Source organism: Notolepis coatsorum (assembly GCF_963971535.1).
Source record: "Notolepis coatsorum genome assembly, chromosome: 1".
Lineage (NCBI taxonomy): Eukaryota > Metazoa > Chordata > Actinopteri > Aulopiformes > Paralepididae > Notolepis > Notolepis coatsorum.
In genome coordinates, this window is record NC_140165.1 from 216,488,437 (window position 1) to 216,510,457 (window position 22,021).

Sequence of the window (22,021 nt, forward strand, 5' to 3'; positions counted from 1 at the left end):
TGGTTGGTCTCAATCTGCACACACTCCAGAACGTTTTTAATTTAATTCCAAACCTTTATTTCAACTCATAAGACACTGAGGTTACCCTCATTTACAGCGACGACAAGCTTAAAAAACAAGACATAGTTTAACAGCAATTTCCTACATAATAGGCACAACAAATAAGAATAAAGATGGCAAGTAGGACATCAGGTTAAAGGAAAGGCGTTTAGTCTCTGTGAGTGATTTTTGACAGCGTACTCTGTCTTGATCTCTCCGAAGCCGGGTTCGAAGTTGAAGTTGAAAGACACATCGGCTCTGTTCACATGATCTACTGGCAGAGCACATCACAAAGTACTCACTCTTCTCAGCCTTGTGTCTGGTGGCGTCCAAGTAGGCCAGGGTGATGTAGGCGTCACACAGCAGCTCAATGTCTCGGATCATCTCACCTTTCTCCTTCCTGATCACATTGAGGATCTTCTTGGCCACCTCAGCACGTTCCTGCCAACGCACGTTGCATGTAAACACTATGCACTGTACTATCAAAAAACGGTTTGGTCTGTTAAGATAAGATATTCCTTTATTGATCCCCTTGGGGGAAATTCGGGCATCATAGCAGCATGGGGGACTGGGGGAGGGGGGAGGGGAGGTACAGGCAGGGTAATAGTAGAAAGACGATACAATTAGATCTGAATATACAAATATGAGAACAAAATGAACAGTGTAAATAACATAATTCACTCTGAATATAAAAATGTGAGAAAAATAAACAAAGTGTAAACAAAGGTGCAGATGAGGGTCTGTCGGTTATATTATACGATACAATAAATATAGGCAATAAAGAATTTGAATCTGAATATATACTACGAGTAAGAGTAAAAGTAAAGGTAAACAGTATACACAAGGTATCCTAACTGACCTGGTAATGTAATAAGTCTGTGCAGGTTTGGGTGGTTCTGTTCACATAAACACCAATATAAAAACTGTTTGGTCTGTTCTGTTCTGAACAGAGGTGTGTGCTTCTCCAAATGAACATGACTTCGTTCTGGCTGGGAAGACTAGAGGCGGTGCGTTCTTATTCGCTTATTTTAATCCCTATATGATTATGTTATTAACATTCATCATTAAAAAATCTGCAATCACTACAACCACTGTGAATGATATTTCCCAAGAGCATTACATAAACCAATGTGCACAGCTATCCGCGTGGTCTGCTCATCGATCAGAGCAATCAGATCGACTGTTTTATTATTTACTACGGTAAATAATAACATAACATGGCTAATATATATATATATTATTATTCAGCGTTAGTCTCACCAAGTCTAGTAGTGAGGGTTGTTGTGAGTTGCCCTTGGACGGCCGGGAGAAGCTCTGGTCCTTGTTGGCGTTAACCAGAGCCAGGATGATGAAGAGTGTGTGGTGGGGGTGTTCCATAGATGAACGGCAAATCAGCTGAGTCGAGGGAAAAATATCAACCAATAAGAAAGGTAGACGCCGACGGCGCGACTGAGCGGTGGTAGTTTAAGGGTCACTATGCTGAAAAATAAAGCTGATTTATTACGCACAATACATCTCCCACGTATCCCAGAACTACAAAACTGTCTAGTAATTCATTTGGTTTGAGATTTATCGAGGTAAAGGAACACGCCAACATTATGGGAAATGCGCTTACTGTCTTCTCCAGAGCCAGACAAGAAGATAGATAACAATTTCCTCTCTGTGCATTCAGTAGAAAGCTATCCGGCTGCAAGCTAGCCTAGCTTAGCACAAATTAATGGAAGTGGATACGGACCATGTGCACTTGTCTAAGCTAATGGTCTGTATCTTCTTGTCTGACCCTGGAGAAGAGGGTAAGCACATTTCCCATAATGTTGCCATGTTCCTTTAAAGAGTGTGTGATGTCATTATGCTGATACATTCCAAAACTCAATAACTCTCAAACCAAATTAATTTGTATATTAATTGTAATGTGTGAAGTTATGGGCATAGTAAATCAGCTTTATTCTTTTGGTGGAGTGTTCCTTCAAGGATAGTTCTTATGTTATTAAGTGTAGTCTATTACATCGTTGAGGACATCATGGAAGCCGACATCCTCACTGGAAGACATCTTGGTGCCCATGCGGGCGGCCAGCTGGTACATGAGAGGCAGGAACTTATAGGACGGGATCCTCTGCACTCCTCCCTGGAATCATGGAATGAAAGGTTTTTAATACTTCTGAATTAGAATTAAAGTTATTATTTGTGTGTGAGTGTGTCTACGTGTTTGACATGGAAATAAACAATAAAAGTAATAATATCAGTTCACACTCACTCTAGAATGTAGTGTTCTAGCAACAGCATGCCCCTGCTATTGACCGGTTTTATTTAAGATATTCCTTTATTGATCCCCTTGGGAAAATTCGGGCATCATAGTAGTAAAATTAGATGTTAATATAAAGAAATATGAGAAATAAACGAAATAAACAGTGTAAAAATATAATTTACTCTGAATATAAGAATATGAGAAAGTAACAGTGTAATCAAAGGTGCAGATGAGGGTCTGTATGCCCTATCAGTTATATTATACGTCACAATAAATAGGGGCAATAAAGAATTATAATCAGAATATATACTATGAGTAAAGTAAAGTAAACAGCAGTATACACAAGGTACCCTAACTGGCATGATATACGACTATACGTGTATGACTAATATCATGCCAGTTAGGGTACCTTGTAGGGCTGAGCCCAAACGTTCGGACCTTCATTCGTTACGTTGGCATTCAAATTAGAAATCAACAGTCGAATAAAAAAAATAAAAAATGTATGAGTCTATTCTAGGGCTGCACGATTAATCGTTTTTTAATCGAAATCGCGATTTGGAATGATGCAATTATCAAATCGCCAAGCCTGCAATTTTTTATTTTTTTTTATTTAACCAGGAAGTCCCATTGAGATACAAGATCTCCTTTGCAAGGGAGACCTGGCCAAGATGACCGCAATAACATTTGCAATACATCACACAGCAATAAAATGTGCCATACATCACACAATAACATAATAAATGTGCATGTATACAATACATCACATGTAAACACAAAAACACAAAGCAGAATAGTCTACATGATAGTAAAAGTGTATAATACAGGGTAATACAGTAATTTTGCAGTTGGGACCCGACTACAGAAAGCAGCAACATTCTTCTTGTAGGAAGTTGTGTAATACAGATTTAAATTCACCAAGAGAGACCGGGGTGTCTAAGTGGATAATGGTCCTGTAGCCCATTCCATGCCCAAGGTGCGAAGCTTGAGAAAGCTGTTCCTAGCTAACCCTGCTCAAGTCAGAGAAAACATCTGAGCTGAGTAAGGAAAGGGTGGGGGGGGGGAGCGGGGCTCGGGGGGGGGGGGGGCATCTCTCTCTCTACTGGTTCAATTAATGTAGAAAAGTAGAAAAACGTTGCACTATAAAAACGAACTGGATAGTTGATGATAATAAACATTTAACTTCATTAGCTGAAGTATTCTAAAATCATTTAAGACATTCTCCTTTTCTGTGTGTGTGTGTGTGCACGTGTCTCATATCTGGTCTGACATCAGAGGAGTTTGATAGTATTTACTGAGGATTGCCAGATAATGTTGATATTTAAACACAAAAAAATTATAATACAAAATAAATATACATGATCATGCAACATAAAAAAAATGGTTGTAGGAACAATTTGGGAGAGGGAGGTAAGGGGTTTTAGATTGTGTGTTGTGAAGTTTACTTCAGAGAGGGAGAGTAAAGTACAGAAAAAAAGGTACCGTTGGGTACCGTACCGGTATCGATTCCCAGGTAAAAAGAAACATTTTCAGACTCGGTGTCCCGAACAGACCCACCGCGTAGGCCAGATGCAAGCCGCATTTTATAATAAACCTCTGTGGGGCTGCTTAAAAAAAATTATAATCGCAAATGTAATCGCAATCGCAATATCTGTCAGAAAAATCGCAATTAGATTATTTCCCAAAATCGTGGAGCCCTAGTCTATTCATTCCGTTTAAACCAATGGGGTTTTTCTTCACAGTTGCAGATAAAGATTAGGCTACACTAATATTATAGTATTAAAAACTGATGAGTTATATTCATTAAAGAAAGTTGATTTAATAAAAAAAAAAAAAAAGACAAATTTAATCAGATTAAACCTTTGGGTGCCGTTAACGTAGAACTACGTTTCTGTCGCCCGACGGTTGAGTGCCGGAAACGTAGATCTACGTTTTTCTCACGGTATTTCTTTTATTCGCTATTCATAATTCAGCAGGGCACCTTGTGCATGCTGTACTGAATGTGTCTGAGCTGGCAGACAGTCTTATACCGCCTTCTCCCACTATTGAAGCTATCTGTGTGTGCTGTGTGGCTGTTTACCGTTGGGTGCAGGAGGGGGGGAGCGCCCCGCTACGAGGGCCATTTCATGTATGCACGAGGAGACATAATAATGATAATCTAGCGTTGATTTCAGGAAGATTTGATAATCAGGCGCAAAATGACAACGTGATAAGTGAATTCCAATAGTTTTCGCGTCTTTTTCCTGGAATTACTCAGAAGCACCCAAACTAGGGGTGTAGCGATGCATTGATTAATCGAAATGCATCGATTCTAATGTGTTCGATTTGATGCATCGATTTGAATATGTTAGAATCGATTATAATCAAAATAATAAAATTACTTTTTTTTGTTATTATTATTATAAAAAAAATATATATATATATTTTTTTTTTAATGTTTTTTGTATTATTTTTATTGACCTATAGTCTATTCATGCTGAGTGAATCAGTTCCCCCAGCCACATTTGTGTATTAAAATTTTTGGGGGAAATTAACTGATAGAAAATGTATAAAAAATGTATCGAATCCTACCTAGAATCAACTTCATTAGCTCAATGCTACCGTTACCCCCTCCAGATGGTTATTGGAAAAAATTACACTCTACCGCATACAAATTTATTTGGAATAACAAACCACCACGTATAAAAAGATCCACCGCAGAGAGAAACAAAGCCGATGGAGGTATGGCATTTCCAGATTTTTACCACTATTTTAAGGCGTACACTTTAAGACCACTGACAACCTGGTTTGATTCCCAAGCATCAGTATCCTGGAGAAATTTAGAAGTAAATATAGTAGCACCACATAGACTGCAGGACATAGTATGCACCAAATTATCAATTAAGCAATTACTCATGTGATCCGGATATGGCGTGAAACACAAAGAAAAATATTCTAACCCACATAAATGGCATAGTCATACTCCCATATTCAATAACAATGTACTCCTGATTGGAAAACGACCTATAAGATACCCTAAATGGGAAAAGCAGGGCATACACACATTAGGAGATGTTTTCAACAAAAACAGGGCTTTTGTAGATATGAAGAAATACATAAAAAATGTAATCTCACCAGATCCACATATTATTTTTACGCACAGTTATTGGTATGTTTGAAGGCTCATGGAGGCCATTAAGGATACCAATTGAACACCACAGATACCACAAATTCTTCTATGAAAGAGAGACATCGAGAGGTTTTGTATCAGATTTTTATCATCAATTACTAACGTTCTCGTATGAAATCCTCCCCCTAGACTCAGTCTGGAGGAGGGATATACCAGACCTGGAAATACATTTTGATTGGCAAGAAGCCTGGGCAAACGTTCGACTTGCGTCACGTAACCCGGACCATCAACAAATAAATCTTAACTATATTCATAGGACATACCTGACTCCTATAAGATTGAACAGAATGGGACTTAAACAAGACTCCAGATGCTCCTTATGTACAAATGGGGACGAGGGTACATTTATGCACATGTACTGGGATTGCCCACCAGTTAAGATATTCTGGAAAGAAGTGTCCCAGCAATTATCAAATTTTTTAATTCTGGATATACCTGTACACCCCTCTGTATTGCTGTTGAATGATGTTTTTGAGTTTGCAGTCCCTATACAGCTAAAGAGATTAGTTTTATCAGGTATCACAGCGGCTAAAAAGCTGATAGCATCACGATGGTTTCAACCGGAAAAGATTTGTAGGAAGGTTTGGATTCTTACATATCTCGATGTGATTTATCTAGAAATATCTACAGCAAGGATTTTAGGTGTCAGTGAATCCAAAATTGCAATGTGGTTAAAAGTGGTGGAGAGAATAAAAGCTAGCATATGAATTGTAGTGCCTGGTAAGGAGCGAATGATAATGGATGGATTATCCAAGTGGGGGAGCGAGCGAGAGCATATGTGTAGGGTATTAAATAGCAAGTATTAGGTATATTTCTTGTATAATACATTTATTCAAATGGTGATTTAATTGGAGGTGTACTGTTAATTAATGCTTGTATATCTAATTTTATGTTGTTATGTTTATGTGTATGTTTAAAAAATAATAAAAAAAAAATTATCGAATCGTCAAATGAAGAGATTTCATGATGCATTGAATCGTTGCCTGAAGAATCGTAATCGAATCGAATCGTTGTGAGGTCTAATCGTTACACCCCTAACCCAAACTATATTCATATTCAAAACGGTATAAAACGGAAATGTACGGATGAAAAAATAATCAGTTTTTTGCACGATGACTGGAAGCAACTGACAATCGACGGCGTTATTAGACCCATAGCTATAATATAAAATATAGGTTTAGCTCTACAAACAAGGTGAGCGTTTACATGGGGTTAATGGAAGGGGCGTGGTACTCAATGTGTTAATCACTTTATTCAAATTGAGGATTTAGTTTGAGGATATTTATTAAAAAAAAAATATATATATATATATATATTTTTTGAATATAAAAAAATATATATAAAAACAAAGGTTCGAACGTCCGTTAGAAAAACCCTGACGAAGTTCGAATCCCAAAAACAGGCTTCGGGGACAGCCTTAGTACCTTGTGTATACCTTGTGTATTTTGGTGTGTGCGCGTGTGTGTATGCGTGCATGTTAGTTCTCGAACCTTCATCATATCGTTGACCTCCTTGACGTCGGCGTTCTCCAGCCAGAGCGAGGCCAGGCGGAACACCCAGGTGTCGTGCTCCTCTCCCTGCTCCAGACACTGGGTGTAGTTCTCCACCGCCTTGCGGAGGAAGCGTCGCCGGTCCGCCTGGAGGTTGGCCAGGGCCTCCTGGTCCAGCTGCAGCTCCCGCCGAACCTTCACCGTGTACCTGGGAGAGGGGAAGAGGAACAAGCGCAGACTCAGCACCACTAGAACGGGACACAGTGTGGGAATTTTCAGTTCGGCCAACATTTAATCAAATGGTATCGCCATCTCCGCCATTTCGTTTATGTCACTTGTGATGTCAGAATCATCAGCAATTTGTTGCATTGTTAACTAGCTAACGTTTGACATATTGGTTGATAATATATATATCCACAGTATATTATATATCTATATTTTATTTCATAATTATATTCTATTCTATTGTGCTTAACTCAGGGATTAAAGCAAAAAAAATCTCCTGACTGAACTTTTTTTCAGGCCAAGTCATTCTTATTTTAACCTCCACTGTATTTATTTTTTTTAAATATAGTTAGCGTTTTAAGGGAGCCTACAGTACTTGTTTCGGTTCCGTCGATAATCCAATGTACAGTTACCCCCCCCCCCCCACCCCCACCTCCAATGTACAGTTACCCCCCCCCCCCCCCTCCGCCCAACCTACCCAACCTCCTCCAATGTACAGCTTCTTCGTCAAATGTATACTCTCTTTTTTAGACTCTTATTGTATCACAAACAATACTGTATTTGTAAATCTGGTATGTCATAAATCTATAGATGTAGCAGTATTGTCTATCTGTATGTCATGTGTGTCATATGTTATGATGAATTGAAAATGGGGGACCCTGATGTAAACAAGACGAAAGTCTTTCTCTGGTCTGCATCCCATTAACAATTGTGTGTATTGAGCTGTACTGTATTGTACCCATTCTGCAATCTGTTAATAACAATCAATCAATCAATCAATATTTAACAGATTGCAGAATGGGTACAATACAGTACGGCTCAATACACACAATTGTTAAGGGGATGCAGACCAGAGAAAGACGTTTGTCTTGTTTACATCAGGGTCCCCCATTTTCAATTCATAGTGACATTTATGACACACAACATCTATGGCATAGGGACATACATGACATACTACAGGTATATAGTAATGTTACATTTGTGACATATACGATATGCAAATATACAGTACTGTTACCCATAGATCCTAACAGAGATTATACATATGATGGGGAGGAGACTGTACATTAGGAGGGGGTGGGTGGGTGCGAGAACAAATATACATACGGTGGGGAGAAAATATATACATACGGTGGGGAGGAGACTGTCTACAGATACACCTGTGTGATGTTGCTATGGAGTTAAGCTAATAAAGGATACTCACAACCACAGCAGAGGACTCACGTATTTGTACTGTGAAGTAACACGACAATGACAAATGTGTTGTTTCTGTTTTTCTTTTTGACATAGTTGCGGAACACGGAACAAGTTAACAACTCACCACTACAGACAGCCCCCAGTAGCCTAGGCCCTAGCCAGTCTCTTCAAACTTCCACTCGAAACTTTCTTTTATTAGGTGGTCCCGCTCATCCTTTTCGTCTGAGAACACCGCGGTGGGTTTTCTTTTACTCCTTCCATGAACATTATTATGCTAACGTTAGCTAATCGGTATAGCAGGCGTGCATAACGTTACAGTGCAAGAAGGTACATAAGCAGGTGGTGGATGTGACGTCGGTAAACAAGGAGATAATTGACGCGTGAGGGTTGCAAAAAAGGCGACTGTCGTAAGACTCGTGTTTTCTGACATGCGTTTCTACTACTGGATCTACTGCCTGTTCATGGTCTATGCTGAAGGTCGGTCAGACCAAGTTTAAAAGAATAAAAGTGATTAAATCTATTACTTTTGTCCTGTAACATTTATATGTTTAAAGAGAATGTAGCGTATTATATCAGCCTATGATTTATGGTAAATTAGATTCGCACTGGGGTGCGTCATCTCAAAACATCTCCTGACTATACTTTTTTTTTTCAGGCAAAGTCATTCTTATTTTAACCTCCACTGTATATGTATATTTAATAGCGTTAGCTAAAAAGAAAAAGAAAGACAACCCGTATCAGGGTCTGACAGCACAGTTACATTTTCATATAACAGGCTGACGGACTCCGGTAGAGCCGTCGCGCCTCCGCTAACCCTTCAATAAGCTTTGTGGTCCCAGGCAGATTTTCATTTTGTAATGTGCGTCGGCTCCTGAACAATGTTTATACCAACCACGAGGACAACTCCAGAGCGGCCATTTTGTCCTTAGATGCAGCCAAAGCGTTTGATCAAATAGAGTGGCCCTACATGCTCGAGGCACTTAAAAGATTTGGATTTGGAGACTCTTTTATTGCATGGGTCAAAATACTATATCTCTGCCCGACATCCTCCATCCTCACTAATAATGATAAATCTGGACCTTTTGACTTGCAACGTGGGGTCCGACAGGGCGATCCGCTTTCTCCCTTACTATTCGACGTTGCTCTGGAGCCCCTCGCGATAGGAATCAGGAGCCACCCCAATATCAGAGGCATTAAGATAGGGGACATGGAAAGCCGGGTGAGCCTTTACGCTGATGATACATTGTTATATCTTTCAGACCCAGAAACCTCTGTTCCTCCCTTGTTAGATTTCATTGAATCATTTGGTAAGCTTTCTGGCTACACAATCAATTGGGGTAAGAGTGAGTTCATGCCTCTCTCGGGCGGCCTGAACTCAGACTTTCTTAAGGCTCTACCATTTAAAGTAGTAAATGACCATTTTTCATATTTAGGACTCCGAATATCTCGAAATCCCAAACTCTTATTTAGACTTAACTATGCTGACATGCTCACAAAGTTAAAACTCAACATAGAGAAGTGGAGGACCCTGCCCTTATCTATGGTGGGGCGTATTAACGCAATCAAGATGGTGTCTCTTCCTAGATTCTTGTATCTATTTCAAAATCTGCCAATCTTCCTCACTGCAGCATTCTTTAAGAAACTAGACTCTATTATTTTCCCATTTGTATGGGGATATAAAACCCATCGCATATCAAAAGGGCATCTGCAGAAGCCAACACAGGAGGGAGGCCTAGGCCTCCCTGTATTCAGGAATTATTATTGGGCAGCCAATGCTAGAGCTTTGACCTATTGGCAGAGGGGACTCTCGGGTGAGACACCATCTAATAACTCCCCCCTGTGGCTAAACATTGAAGCCACAGCAGTAAAAGGCTCCTCTCTCTGTACTTTACTTTTTTCTAAAACAGAATCCCCTCAAAAGCTAATTGGTGACAATTTTATCTTAAGGAACTCACTTAGGATTTTGAATCAGATAAGAGGTGTTCACAAGCCACCAAATGTCTGTATGTATACCCCTATATGTCATAACCACTCCTTTTTGCCATCTCGGACAGATGGGGCGTTTGCTGTCTGGAGGGACAAGGGACTCACGACCCTTGGAGACTTGTACATAGACAAACAGTTTGCATCATTCGACCAACTGAAAACAAAATTTAACATCCCTAACTCCCACTTTTTTCGATATCTCCAAATCAGACACTATGTCAAAGAAAAAATTCCACATTTTGAAACCATGCCAGAGAATTGCCCATTCTATGATCTCCTGAAGCTTCCTCCAGACTCCAGACACCTGATATCTCACTTTATGTCCCTGTTTTCCACCTCTGTGTCCACTGACCATCTGAGAGATGCCTGGTCCACTGAGTTGAATCTAGAGGTGTCTGAGAACATATGGAATGAAGGTTTGACTAGAATCCAAACTTGCTCGATCAATGCTAGGTACAAATTGATTCAATTTAAAGTCATCCATAGACTCCACTATTCAAAGACCAAACTACATAGAATTTATCCATCTCTTTCTCCATTATGTGACAGGTGTAAAGTTGCAGAGGGCTCTTTAACACATCTCTTTTGGCTCTGTCCTCATTTACAAAAATTCTGGGGTGAAATATTCCAGTGGTTTTCCAGGGTCTATGGAAAGGACATTCCCCCTGATCCAGAGTTGGCACTCTTTGGGTGTTCAGAGACTGCCTTAAGGTACACGAGGGAGGAACAACAGACACTAATGCTCGGCATGGTAGCTGCAAAAAAAATGATTCTAACCGATTGGAAATCACCTACACCCCCGTGTTTCCAGAAATGGCTCAATGAAATGATCACAATCATACAGATGGAGAGGATCCGCTATTACAGATCCAAAGAGCACAACAGGTTTTCGGACATATGGAGCCCATTCATTGACTATCTGAAGGACAAATAACTGCACTCTGCAGAGACTCACCCCTGTATATCATGTTTGACCTGCACCTTGTAACACCTGGCTATACAACACACTTTAATGCTTTGAGTTAAGTCACACTGTTATTTTATTTTCCTGTCTGGCAGTCCTTTTCGTTTTTTTTTGTTTAGTTTTGTCTGTTTATTTTTGTTCTGTCTCCTCCTTTTTGTTTTGTCTGTTCTTGTCTAGTAAACTGAGAAATAAAGTATTTAAAAAAAAAAATAAGCTTTGTGGTCCAGGCATAAATGTGTCCATAAATCCATTTATTTAGATCCAACAGTCTGAATGTATCTTGCGATTATTATACATATCTGGCGACAAACTATTAGCGTAATCCTGTCTCTCGAGTCGCTGTGTGTCCTGCCATTATTGCTCACCATGACTCTGCTTGGCGCGGCCGCGGTAGGAAGAAAATTCCCTTTTTCCTGATATTTGACGCCTCTGATTGGCTCAATTTAGTTTCAATCTGTATGCATCTACAAATCATATTATACCAGGTAGCCAATTGACGGGAAATCCGTCAGACTCCGAATCAATTTGACGGAACTCCGAATCAAATTGACGGAAATCCGTCTGAAGACGGAACGCTTTAATGCCTGTTAACTTAGTTCATATTTAATTTCATTTGACTCCACCTCTTTATTGTATTATCTGTCCGCTAATGTCACACCGAAAACGACCAAAGCTAATTCCTTGTATGTGAAAACTACTTGGCAATAAAGACCTTTTGTTGTTATTTCCTCAGATAGCTTGTATATTTTATTTTTGTATTTGAATACAGGCTTCAATAGAACTGGCACCAAAGTCTGACACCAAGCAGAGCATAGAACGCTGTGTATTGTGACAGTGACCCTTTTATGGTTTCCTTGGAAACCTCCTGACGTTAAAGGATAACTTAGCTATTTTGGACCTTAGATCCCTATTCGCGGTCTGTCTACCTCTACCATGTACCTGACACAGAGACAATAATTCCACTGATCGGTCCAGTATTGAGCTAGCTACAATTTCCCTGCAGTCTCTCACTGGCCTACTATAGCAGACAATAGTAAAAAAATAAATAAAAAAAGAAAACATAAATCCTTTGCAAAAACAACAAACAATGTAGAGAGGGGGTTAAAGCACGTAAACATGTTGGGATTGTGATACATTTCACAGGAGAGCTTACTGAGACCGGTAAGAATACACCCTGAGCTTCCTGTCTGAGAAAAGCACATTTATCGTTGTTTTTGCAAAGGATTTACAATCGCCCATCGTCTACTATTGTAGCCCAGTGAGAGCCTGCAGGGAATTTGTAGTTATCTCAATATGTGTCATGTACAACCTAAGATAGCTGCTCTCTCATTCGGCTTTCCCTGCACCTTCACCACGTGCCGAGGAGAGAAGAAAAAGGCCCATATAAGAATGGGCAGTTCCTGATGTAGGCTCTTTTGCCACACCTAAGATGGCTGCCTGCAGCTTTGAAAACTCCAGCCTCTCATTCCGGCCCCACTTTGTCTATATTGCGTACCTAGAGGGGAGCAATAATGTGCACATCCTGATCTAAAATTGCTGCCTGCGACTTAAAGAGAACACAGGCGACACTTCCAGCTGCCATTGCATAGAATATTTTGGTGTAAGTTCCTGTGATACATCTACAATAAAAGTGAGTTATCCCCAGTTTAGCTCAGATTATTTCAGAATAACCCCCCCGATTATCGACAGTGCCAACCCACCACTTGCTGCATTTGCTGGTTTGAAGATATTTTTCTATTCTGAAAATTATTGTCTGAACCTTTTATATAAAGAGCTGACAATATGAGCTGATGTCAGACAGAAGACATGGCAGTGAAGTCTAAAGGAAGACAAGACTGAGAAGTCTAAAATAAGACAAGACAGAAATCTAAAAGACAAGATGGATAAATCTAAAAGAAGACAAGACGGATCAATCTAAAAGAAGACAAGACGGATCAATCTAAAAGAAGACAAGACAGAGAAGTCTAAAGGAAGACAAGACAGAAGTCTAAAGGAAGACAAGAGAGAGAAGTTTAAAGAAAGACGAGACATAGAAGTCTAAAAGAAGACAAGACAGTACAGTACAGTCTAGTGATGCCTCAAGTGCACCAGAAATACTTATTACAAGTTATTGATAATAGCAACGACACACGATTTCTAATGAACAAAAACATGGCTAACCTGTTGATGACTTTGCTCTCCTCCAGTAGCTCAACCTCTTGTTTAGCCTTATTCAGGAGGGCCTGTTTGTTTTCAAACTCAGAGGACTTCATGTAGTTGTCGATGCTCTGGTACTGAGCGTCAGAGAACCGGGCCAGAGACAGGAAGGCCTGAGTCCGCTGGCTCTGGAGCCTGGAGTCCCGGCTCTCACTGTGGCCCTCAATCATCTCCACCGCCTGAGAGAACGCATGCGTAAAGACACGACAATGAAGAACACAATCAATCACACACACTGACTCATTAGATACATGCATTAAAGGGACACCTTGGACATTCAGAATTTTAGTATAGGCTCTCTTGTATGTACTTACCTGCACATAGTCCTTTACTATATCCAGTGTTTCCCACAGGATTTTCAGAGACTATGGGGGGTGAACCTCCGACCCTCTAGGGGGGTCCGGGGGCATGCCCCCCCTGAACTTTTTCTTTTTTTTGTACATTTTAAAGTTAACTGCATCAATCTGGTGCACTTTGAGAGCAAAATAAAGAGGCTAGATCTATGATGAACTTTGTGCTCAAAACACAAAATCGACTAGAGCTTCCCAATCCTCTCCTCGAAGCACCCCAGCCGTTCAATGTATTTGTTAAATTCCGCCACCAGCACACCTGATTCAACTTAACTAGCCCTTTATTAGTTGAATCAGGTGTGCTGGTGGTGGAATTTAACAAATACATGGAACGGCTGGGGTGCCTCGAGGAGAGGTTTGGGAACCACTGGACTAGAGCATACATTTGAGCCATCAAAGAAATGAAGCAAAAGTGGTTACCTGTGTTGAACTGGTTTATTTTTTTGAAAATAAAAAAATATAGTGGATTACTATTACGACTACTACCACTGCCAATACTACTGATACATCCCTATTAGCAAACTTTATATTTAAGAAAATAGTAAAATAATAACTAATAACTATTTTTTTTGGTTCATTATACAACTGTGGCGGGACAATTACCGCCACAGTCTAGGTAATTAATGGGAAACCCTGATATCTATATCTATATATACTGTATCCTACTCTTACTAGTTACACTGCTGGTCGGTAGTAGTCATACTGTCTCTATTTATATAATACAACTATCTGTACATACATCTGATTAGCACTACACTCAGTAGTACTAATTTGTATTTTTGGACCCAGTTTAACCACCTGTACATTGTATATTCAGTGTTTCCCCTAGGATTTTTTTCAAGGGGGGTGGCAGGCCCCCAAAACTACCAGTGTTTTCGCGGGGCGTGCGTGTCACGGATACGTGGTGTAACTTTCACTGCTATGCTGATGATACTCAGCTCTATCTCAGCACCTCACCATCCTCCCAGCTCCCCCCACAGTCATTAGTCAACTGCCTCCACGCCATAAAAACCTGGATGTCAACCAAACGACTCAAACTCCCGTCTCCGACCCTCACTCTCAGACTCTGTGGCTGAGATCCACTCATTTATCACCTCCCGGTTGGACTACTGTAACGGAGTCCTGTTCGGGGTACCCAGCAAAGCCCTGGACAGGCTCCAGTATGTTCAGAACTCAGCTGCCAGGGTTCTCCCTCACACCAAGCCCTGGCAGCACATCACCCCCACCCTCATCCACCTCCACTGGCTCCCAGTCAAGTTCCGCATCACTTTCAAACTCCTGCTCCTCACCTACAAGTCCCTCCATGACCTCGCCCCCCGATACCTGTCTGATCTCCTCCACCAGCACACTCCATCCCGGAACCTACAATCCTCTGATCTAGGTCTCCTCTCCATCCCTCACACCAGGTTACGGACTTTCGGGGACAGAGCATTCAGCGTGGCGTCCCCTACCCTCTGGAACTCTCTCGCCCCCGAAAACCGCAACGCCCCAACCCTGGACCCCTTCAAAACTGCTCTAAAAACACACCTCTTCACCATGGCTTTTCCCCATTAGTTAGTTTAGATTAGATTACGGTAGGTCCATTATCCCTTACCTGCCCTCATCCCCCTTTTTCCCCCCTACTTCCCTAGCCCTATTTTTTGTCCTGATTGTGAAGCGACCTTGGGTTCTATGAAAGGCACTATAGAAATTTGATCTATTATTATTATTATTACCGAGTTGAAATGAAACAATTGCACATAAATTAGGTAAATAAATATTAACAATATAAATATTGTTAACAAATAATATTTATAATATTATTTAATATATTTAATAAATATTAACAATATTTATTTACAACACATACATTTACTTATTTACAATTATACATACAGTAGTGACAACACACATATGAACTATTTACAATACAGGGAGGCACATACAACACTGATAACTATTTACAACCAGTGTCGGAACGAGCGCACTCGAGTTGTTCGGAAATTCTGAGGGCTCAGAGTGCTGACCAAGAGTCAGTTTATCAGAGCGGAGCAGATTTTCAGAGTGAATTTATTAACTCACCTTAACTAGGGCCCTATGAAATCCGTTTTTATCTTTTCCTGTTTTCGGATTTCTCTGTTTTTATTTTTCGCGTTTTTGGAATTTTTTTGATTTTATATTTTTTCCTTTGGATTTACAAAAAAAAACATATGTGTTTAACTACATTTAATAACAGTACATCTGCAAACAGTGCCAGTGTAGTTCAATGTTCAGTGCCAGTTAGGTTATGAGGTTTCTTTTTCCCAATTCAGTTCAGTTCAATGCAGTTCAACTGCCAGTACAGTGCAATGAATAAATAATAATTAAATAATACAAAATAATAATTGTTTAAAAATAAATCAGAAAAAAAATTTAAATGTAATTTATTTCAAAGAGATGTCCTTTAAAGGTTCATGCTTCTCCCCATCTGGCTGACATCACCATTGTGATACATGATGGTTAGGCCTTTGTGTTTTCCTCAGTGAGGGATTCTCTTTTGTCGGTCAGCAGCGTTTTGTACTTGCTGAAGCTTCTCTCTGTATAATATTTTTTTAAGTTTAAATATCAACATTATAATAATAATAATAATACATTTTATTTATAAAGTGCTTTTCAGGAACCCAAAGACGCTGACAATGAGCAAAACAAATGAACAAAGAAACAAAGAACCACAGGGAATAAGCAACAGTATGAGGACAAAGGATTATCTGGCCATCCTCAGTAAATGGTAAATACTATCGAACTTGCCAAAGACCAGAGTTGGGACGGGCACCCGCTCGCGCACACACAGAAAGGGAGAATGGCTTACCGTAATTGCCGGACTATAAGCCGCACCTTTTTATCCATGTTTTGAACCCTGCGGCTTATACAACGATGCGGCTAATCTATGGATTTGTACAGCGAACGGCCACCAGGGGCGCTCTCGCAGGTGTCTAGTGGACACCTGCGGCTTATAGTCAGGTGCGGCTTGTATATGTACACATTTATTTTCCGTTCTATATCTAGCTGGTGCGGCTTATATTCAGGTGCGGCTTATAGTCTGGCAATTACGGTATATGAACTATCCAGTTCATATATCAACTTATATCAACTATCCAGTTCGTTTTTATAGTGTAACGTTTGGCTACTTGAAAGAGAGAGAGAGAGAGAGAGAGAGAGAGAGAGAGAGAGAGAGACCGAGAGAGAGCGAGAGAGAGACCGAGAGACCGAGAGAGACCGAGACTAGTCAGTCTCAGAGTTGTCTCTGAATGGATTTGGTAGCTATTTTCTGCGCCTCCGTAGACCACCGCACCACCGTTTTAAAGTCTTAGTGAAGATTGATTCATATGAAAACCGATTTATGTATAATTTAGCTAGCTCGCCAACGTTACTGTGATTAAAGCAAACTTTAATAAAATTAGTATTTTTTTTAAGTTAAAAAATCTTCTTTTTTCTTTAATACATTTTTTTATTATTATAATTTTTTCTGGAGGGGCCGTCCCGCCAAGGCAATGGTAGGGGAAACACTATTGCTGTTGCACTTTACTGCTACATTTGCACTCTGGTTGGATGCCAAACCTCTTTTCGTTGTACTGTACTTGTGATGTATGATGACAATACATTTTAATCGAATCGAATTCAGACACCTTGGGTGGAAAGGTTTGAATTGTAAAATTGTTCAGTTTCCTATAGTATTGTTTAAGCATTCCTCTGTGAAACAATGGGGCCTATATTTCAATGTATAATGAGATAAGAAAGTTACAGAAAATATACCTCACATCCCAAATTAGGGCTTTAATTTGCACCCTTATCTTCGCTAATTTTGTGCGTGCAGGTTTCATCATAAATCCCAACAAAGGCAAAGTGTTCCGCAGCATCACACGAGCCTGTCCAGACGTTGGGTGTTGGACACACACACATGCGCACGCACGCACGCACGCACACACACACACACACACACACACACACACACACACACACACACACACACACACACACACACACACACACACACACACACACACACACACACACACACACACACACACACACACACACACACACACACACACACACACACACACACACACACACACACACACAATAATGCATTTATGTCCACATTCATTCGCAGGAGCCTGAGGATGTAAACAATAAACACGTCGGTGCTTACTGTTTATGTCCTTGTGTACCGCAAATTTATGTGGACGTAAATAAATTATTATGTGCGGTTACCTGTGGTCGTATGCGGGGCCTGCGTATGCATCAACACTCACCTTAACTCATTCAGCGCCAGTCACAAGAAAAGTCAGGTTTACTCGCCAACCGTTCAGCGCAAATCACGAAAAAACTCGGGTTTTAATCGTTATTTCTTTTATGAGCTATATCCATTCATTTTTCATCCATCCAGCCTGATGTTATCATTGAGAATGGGTCTGAGCTCGCAAAAGGGCAAATACCGCCGCCTACGCCTTCCAGCCGGTATTGCACTCTATTAGAAATGGCGTAGTTTCTTTTCTGGGCCAATCTGAGCTGTGCGGGCGGGGTTTAAATACACCGGCAGGACTAGCGTTTACAACGTTACATCTGCGATGCTGCCCCCCCCCCCCCCCCCCCCTTCATATGCAATGCCGGGCAATGTGGGACGGACCTCCACGAGCAGTATTTGGAATGGCGATCAGATAATTGGATTATTTCTTTTGCATTACATCAGAGACCAGGTAAGGACTCTATATATAAAATCTTGCGTTGATCTGATATTTCTTTCTACTACGATCGAAGCTGTCTGTGTGTGTGTGGCTGTGGCTGTTTACCGTTGGGTGCAGGAGGGGAGGGGGGGAGTGCCACGCTCCAGGGCCCATTTCATGTATGCACAAGGAAGAATAGTAATAATAATCTAGCGTTGATTTCAGGAAGATTCGATAATCAGGCGAAAAATTACAACGTGTTTAGTGTATTCCACTAAAACGCTATTATCGCGTCTTTCCCTGGGATTACTAAGAATCACCAAAACTATACTCATATTCAAAACGGTATAAAACGGAAATGTACGGATGAAAAAACAATCTGTTTTGTGCATGTTGACTGGAAGCAACTCACTGACAATCGACGGGTGTATTAGACCCATAGCTATAATATAAGATATATTTTAAGCACTCGCAAATCTTGCAGTCTCCCCATTGATTAAAGCAATGGTGTTCTAGCGCCCCCTGGCTCATTAAGCGATGGCGCTGGATGAGTTAAAAATAGGCAGTGGTGGAAAGAAAGTAAGTACTTTTACTCCACTACATTTCAAAGGAAATATTGTACTTTTTACTCCACTACATTTATCTGAACCAATCAGTTACTTTGAAGAAATAGATTTTGCATAATGGTAAATGGTGCATTTATATAGAGCTTTTATCCAAAGTGCTTTACAATTTTGTTCCTCACATTCACCCATTCACTCATACATTCACACACCGACGGCGGAGGCAACCATGCAAGGTGCCAACCTGCTCATCAGGAGCAATTAGGGGTTAAGTGTCTTGCTCAAGGACACTTCGACAAAGTGCCCGGGAGAAGTGGAAATCGAATCGAGAACCTTTCCGATTACCAGACGACTGCTCTACCTCCTGAGCCACTGTCGCCCCCATAATTTTCCTGTGTGCCTTTAACCCTTTCACTACCACGCTACAGAAGGTCAACCCCTTCACTACCACACTACAGACGGTTAACCTTGTGGTAGTGAAAGGGTTAACCTTCTGTAGTGTGGTAGTGAAAGGGTTAACACTTTGTCGTGTGGCAGTGAAAGGGTTAACCGTCTGTATTGTTGCAGTGAAAGGGTTAACCATTTGGTAGTGTGGTAGTGAAAGGGTTAATCGCAATATTTCTATGGTGAACCGTCTCCACCAGGGTAACATGCTCATGCTATCGTACCCTCTCCAGATACTTCTCCAGAATAACCCCGGGGCTCTCCAGACAGGTCTCCGCCAGCCAGGTACCACACAGCCTCAGACACTCCGTGTAGACCGGGGCCACAGCAGGATTAAAGTCCACCTAGACAACACACAGGATAGTCTACATTATTATGCAGTGTAGTCTACATTATTATGCAGTGTATTCTACATTATTATGCAGTGTATTCTACATTATTATGCAGTGTATTCTACATTATTATGCAGGGTAGTCTACATTATTATGCAGTGTAGTCTACATTATTATGCAGGATAGTCTTCATTATTATGCAGTGTATTCTACATTATTATGCAGTGTAGTCTACATTATTATGCAGTGTATTCTACATTATTATGCAGGGTAGTCTACATTATTATGCAGTGTATTCTACATTATTATGCAGGATAGTCTACATTATTATGCAGGATAGTCTACATTATTATGCAGTAAAGTCTGTATATATGTCTGTGGGTCATCCCGTCAGAATGTGAGTTGCTGCGTGTCCCCCTGCACCGCACATCACATTCTGCTGTATTTACATACTTTGTGCATCTATATACAGTACATTGTCCATTAAAAGTCATTCCGATTTTTATAACAATATCCTGATCTGACCTGCTCCTCCAGGGTGTGTATCATCTGTCTTAGTAGGCCCAGGGCAAGACCCGGCTCTCCTTTCGCCCAGAAAACCTGGGCCTCCTCCAGTTGCCACGACGATGAGGTAGGTGACGCCAGGAGACCGCCGCTGTGCTGTTTCATCTGGAACACGGCCCGCTCCGCCAGCTGGACAACAGGGAGGCATGTAAAACACAAGACGGATTCTGACTTAGTGCCACTTCCAGTGATGTCATTTCCCTTCACGATCAGTAAAGATGGAAGAAATAATGGAGGGGAAAAAGAAAATGCTAACAAAAATAATGGGTGCGAAAGTCTGCCAAGTATATTGTACGTAGTAGGGCTGACTATTTTTTTTAAGCAAGGAGGCCTAGAAGCCTCTAAGAAAACGGGCACAGAGGCACTGAAAGAGGATTTCACCCGTCTAATGAACACACTGACTGAAAAGATACTTATATAATAATATATATACAGTATATATATTTTTTGGCAAATTTTGGCCAATCAAAGTTGACTATACAAATCCTTAGTCGGGGACAGGCCTAGTACGTAGTAAGAGCAGCGCATACACACTGAAACAATGATACTCATGACGCCCCCGGATGTATAGTTAGAGACCATTGACCGGAGGATTCGTGCGGCAATGGGAAGCCAGTGCAGCTCTCTTAAGATGTGGGGTAACGTGGGCTGACTTTGGTAGATTGGAGATCAGGCGGGGAACTCATCATAACTCATAACTCCCCGGGCCTACCTGTGTGTTCCCGGCGTTGCGAGCCAGCCGGCAGAGCTCTGTGAGGTGGTCAGTGAGCACAGAGCCCAGGTACTCCTTGCTGTCAGGGTCTGCTAGCTTGGACATCAGGGTGTGCTGGGCCACAGAGCGCAGGGCCAGGATGGGCTCCACCAGAGCAAAGTCACTGTCACTGTCGGCCAGCAGCTGAGAGTTCTGCTTCCACTGGCCGCGTACCTCCGCTAGGACGGTGTCTGAGATGGGTCTGTCACAGAACAATAAAAAAGGCAGGTTTCAACAAGTTACATTTAAGACTTTATAATACCACTTAAGAGCCAAATTTAATACCAATTTCACGACCATACTAAAAAAAACATAGCAACACTGAACTGGCAGCTGCATTTGTGTGCCAATTTAAATGATTGCATGTTCCAAATGTTGCACCAAACTCCTGGTAGCCCCGCAAAAAACAACCTGAATACAAAAACATTTCATATACTTAAATTGTTTCATTTCCTGACAGCCGACTGCCCCCCAAAAAAATTTAATACCTGTGCAAATTAAATTTAAGACTTTTTGATACCTTTTAAGTAGGGATGCTCGATATTGGCTTTTTTACCGATACCGATATACCGATATTGTCCAACTCTTAATTTCCGATACCGATATCAACCGATACCGATATATGCAGGGTTTCCCCCCCAAAAAACTGAATAATTTCAGGTAATTAACATTACATATCTCTTGTTGTGGAATTAACACAACATTATGCATACTTTTGACAATAAATAAAATCTGAATTTGTTCTTACTTGCTTACCTGGGTAAATAAAGGTTCTAGAAATGTAAAAAAAAAAAAAAAAAAAAGTTGGAAAACCGATACCGATA

At 40.8% G+C, this 22,021-nt stretch overlaps 1 protein-coding gene across 1 annotated transcript in view; it reads right to left on the reverse strand.

Moving 5' to 3' along the window:
• The window catches only part of atm (ATM serine/threonine kinase), a 184,878-nt gene that overhangs the window by 49,871 nt on the left and 112,986 nt on the right, over window positions 1-22,021 (reverse strand). The window contains exons 46-53 of the mRNA XM_084308894.1: window positions 21,159-21,399; window positions 20,408-20,575; window positions 19,775-19,894; window positions 13,473-13,687; window positions 6,941-7,148; window positions 2,045-2,164; window positions 1,300-1,434; window positions 342-480 (exon numbers count right to left, since the gene is read on the reverse strand). Of these exons, the coding sequence (XP_084165020.1) occupies window positions 342-480; window positions 1,300-1,434; window positions 2,045-2,164; window positions 6,941-7,148; window positions 13,473-13,687; window positions 19,775-19,894; window positions 20,408-20,575; window positions 21,159-21,399 (1,346 nt within the window). The remainder of the gene's footprint in view (window positions 1-341; window positions 481-1,299; window positions 1,435-2,044; window positions 2,165-6,940; window positions 7,149-13,472; window positions 13,688-19,774; window positions 19,895-20,407; window positions 20,576-21,158; window positions 21,400-22,021) is intronic.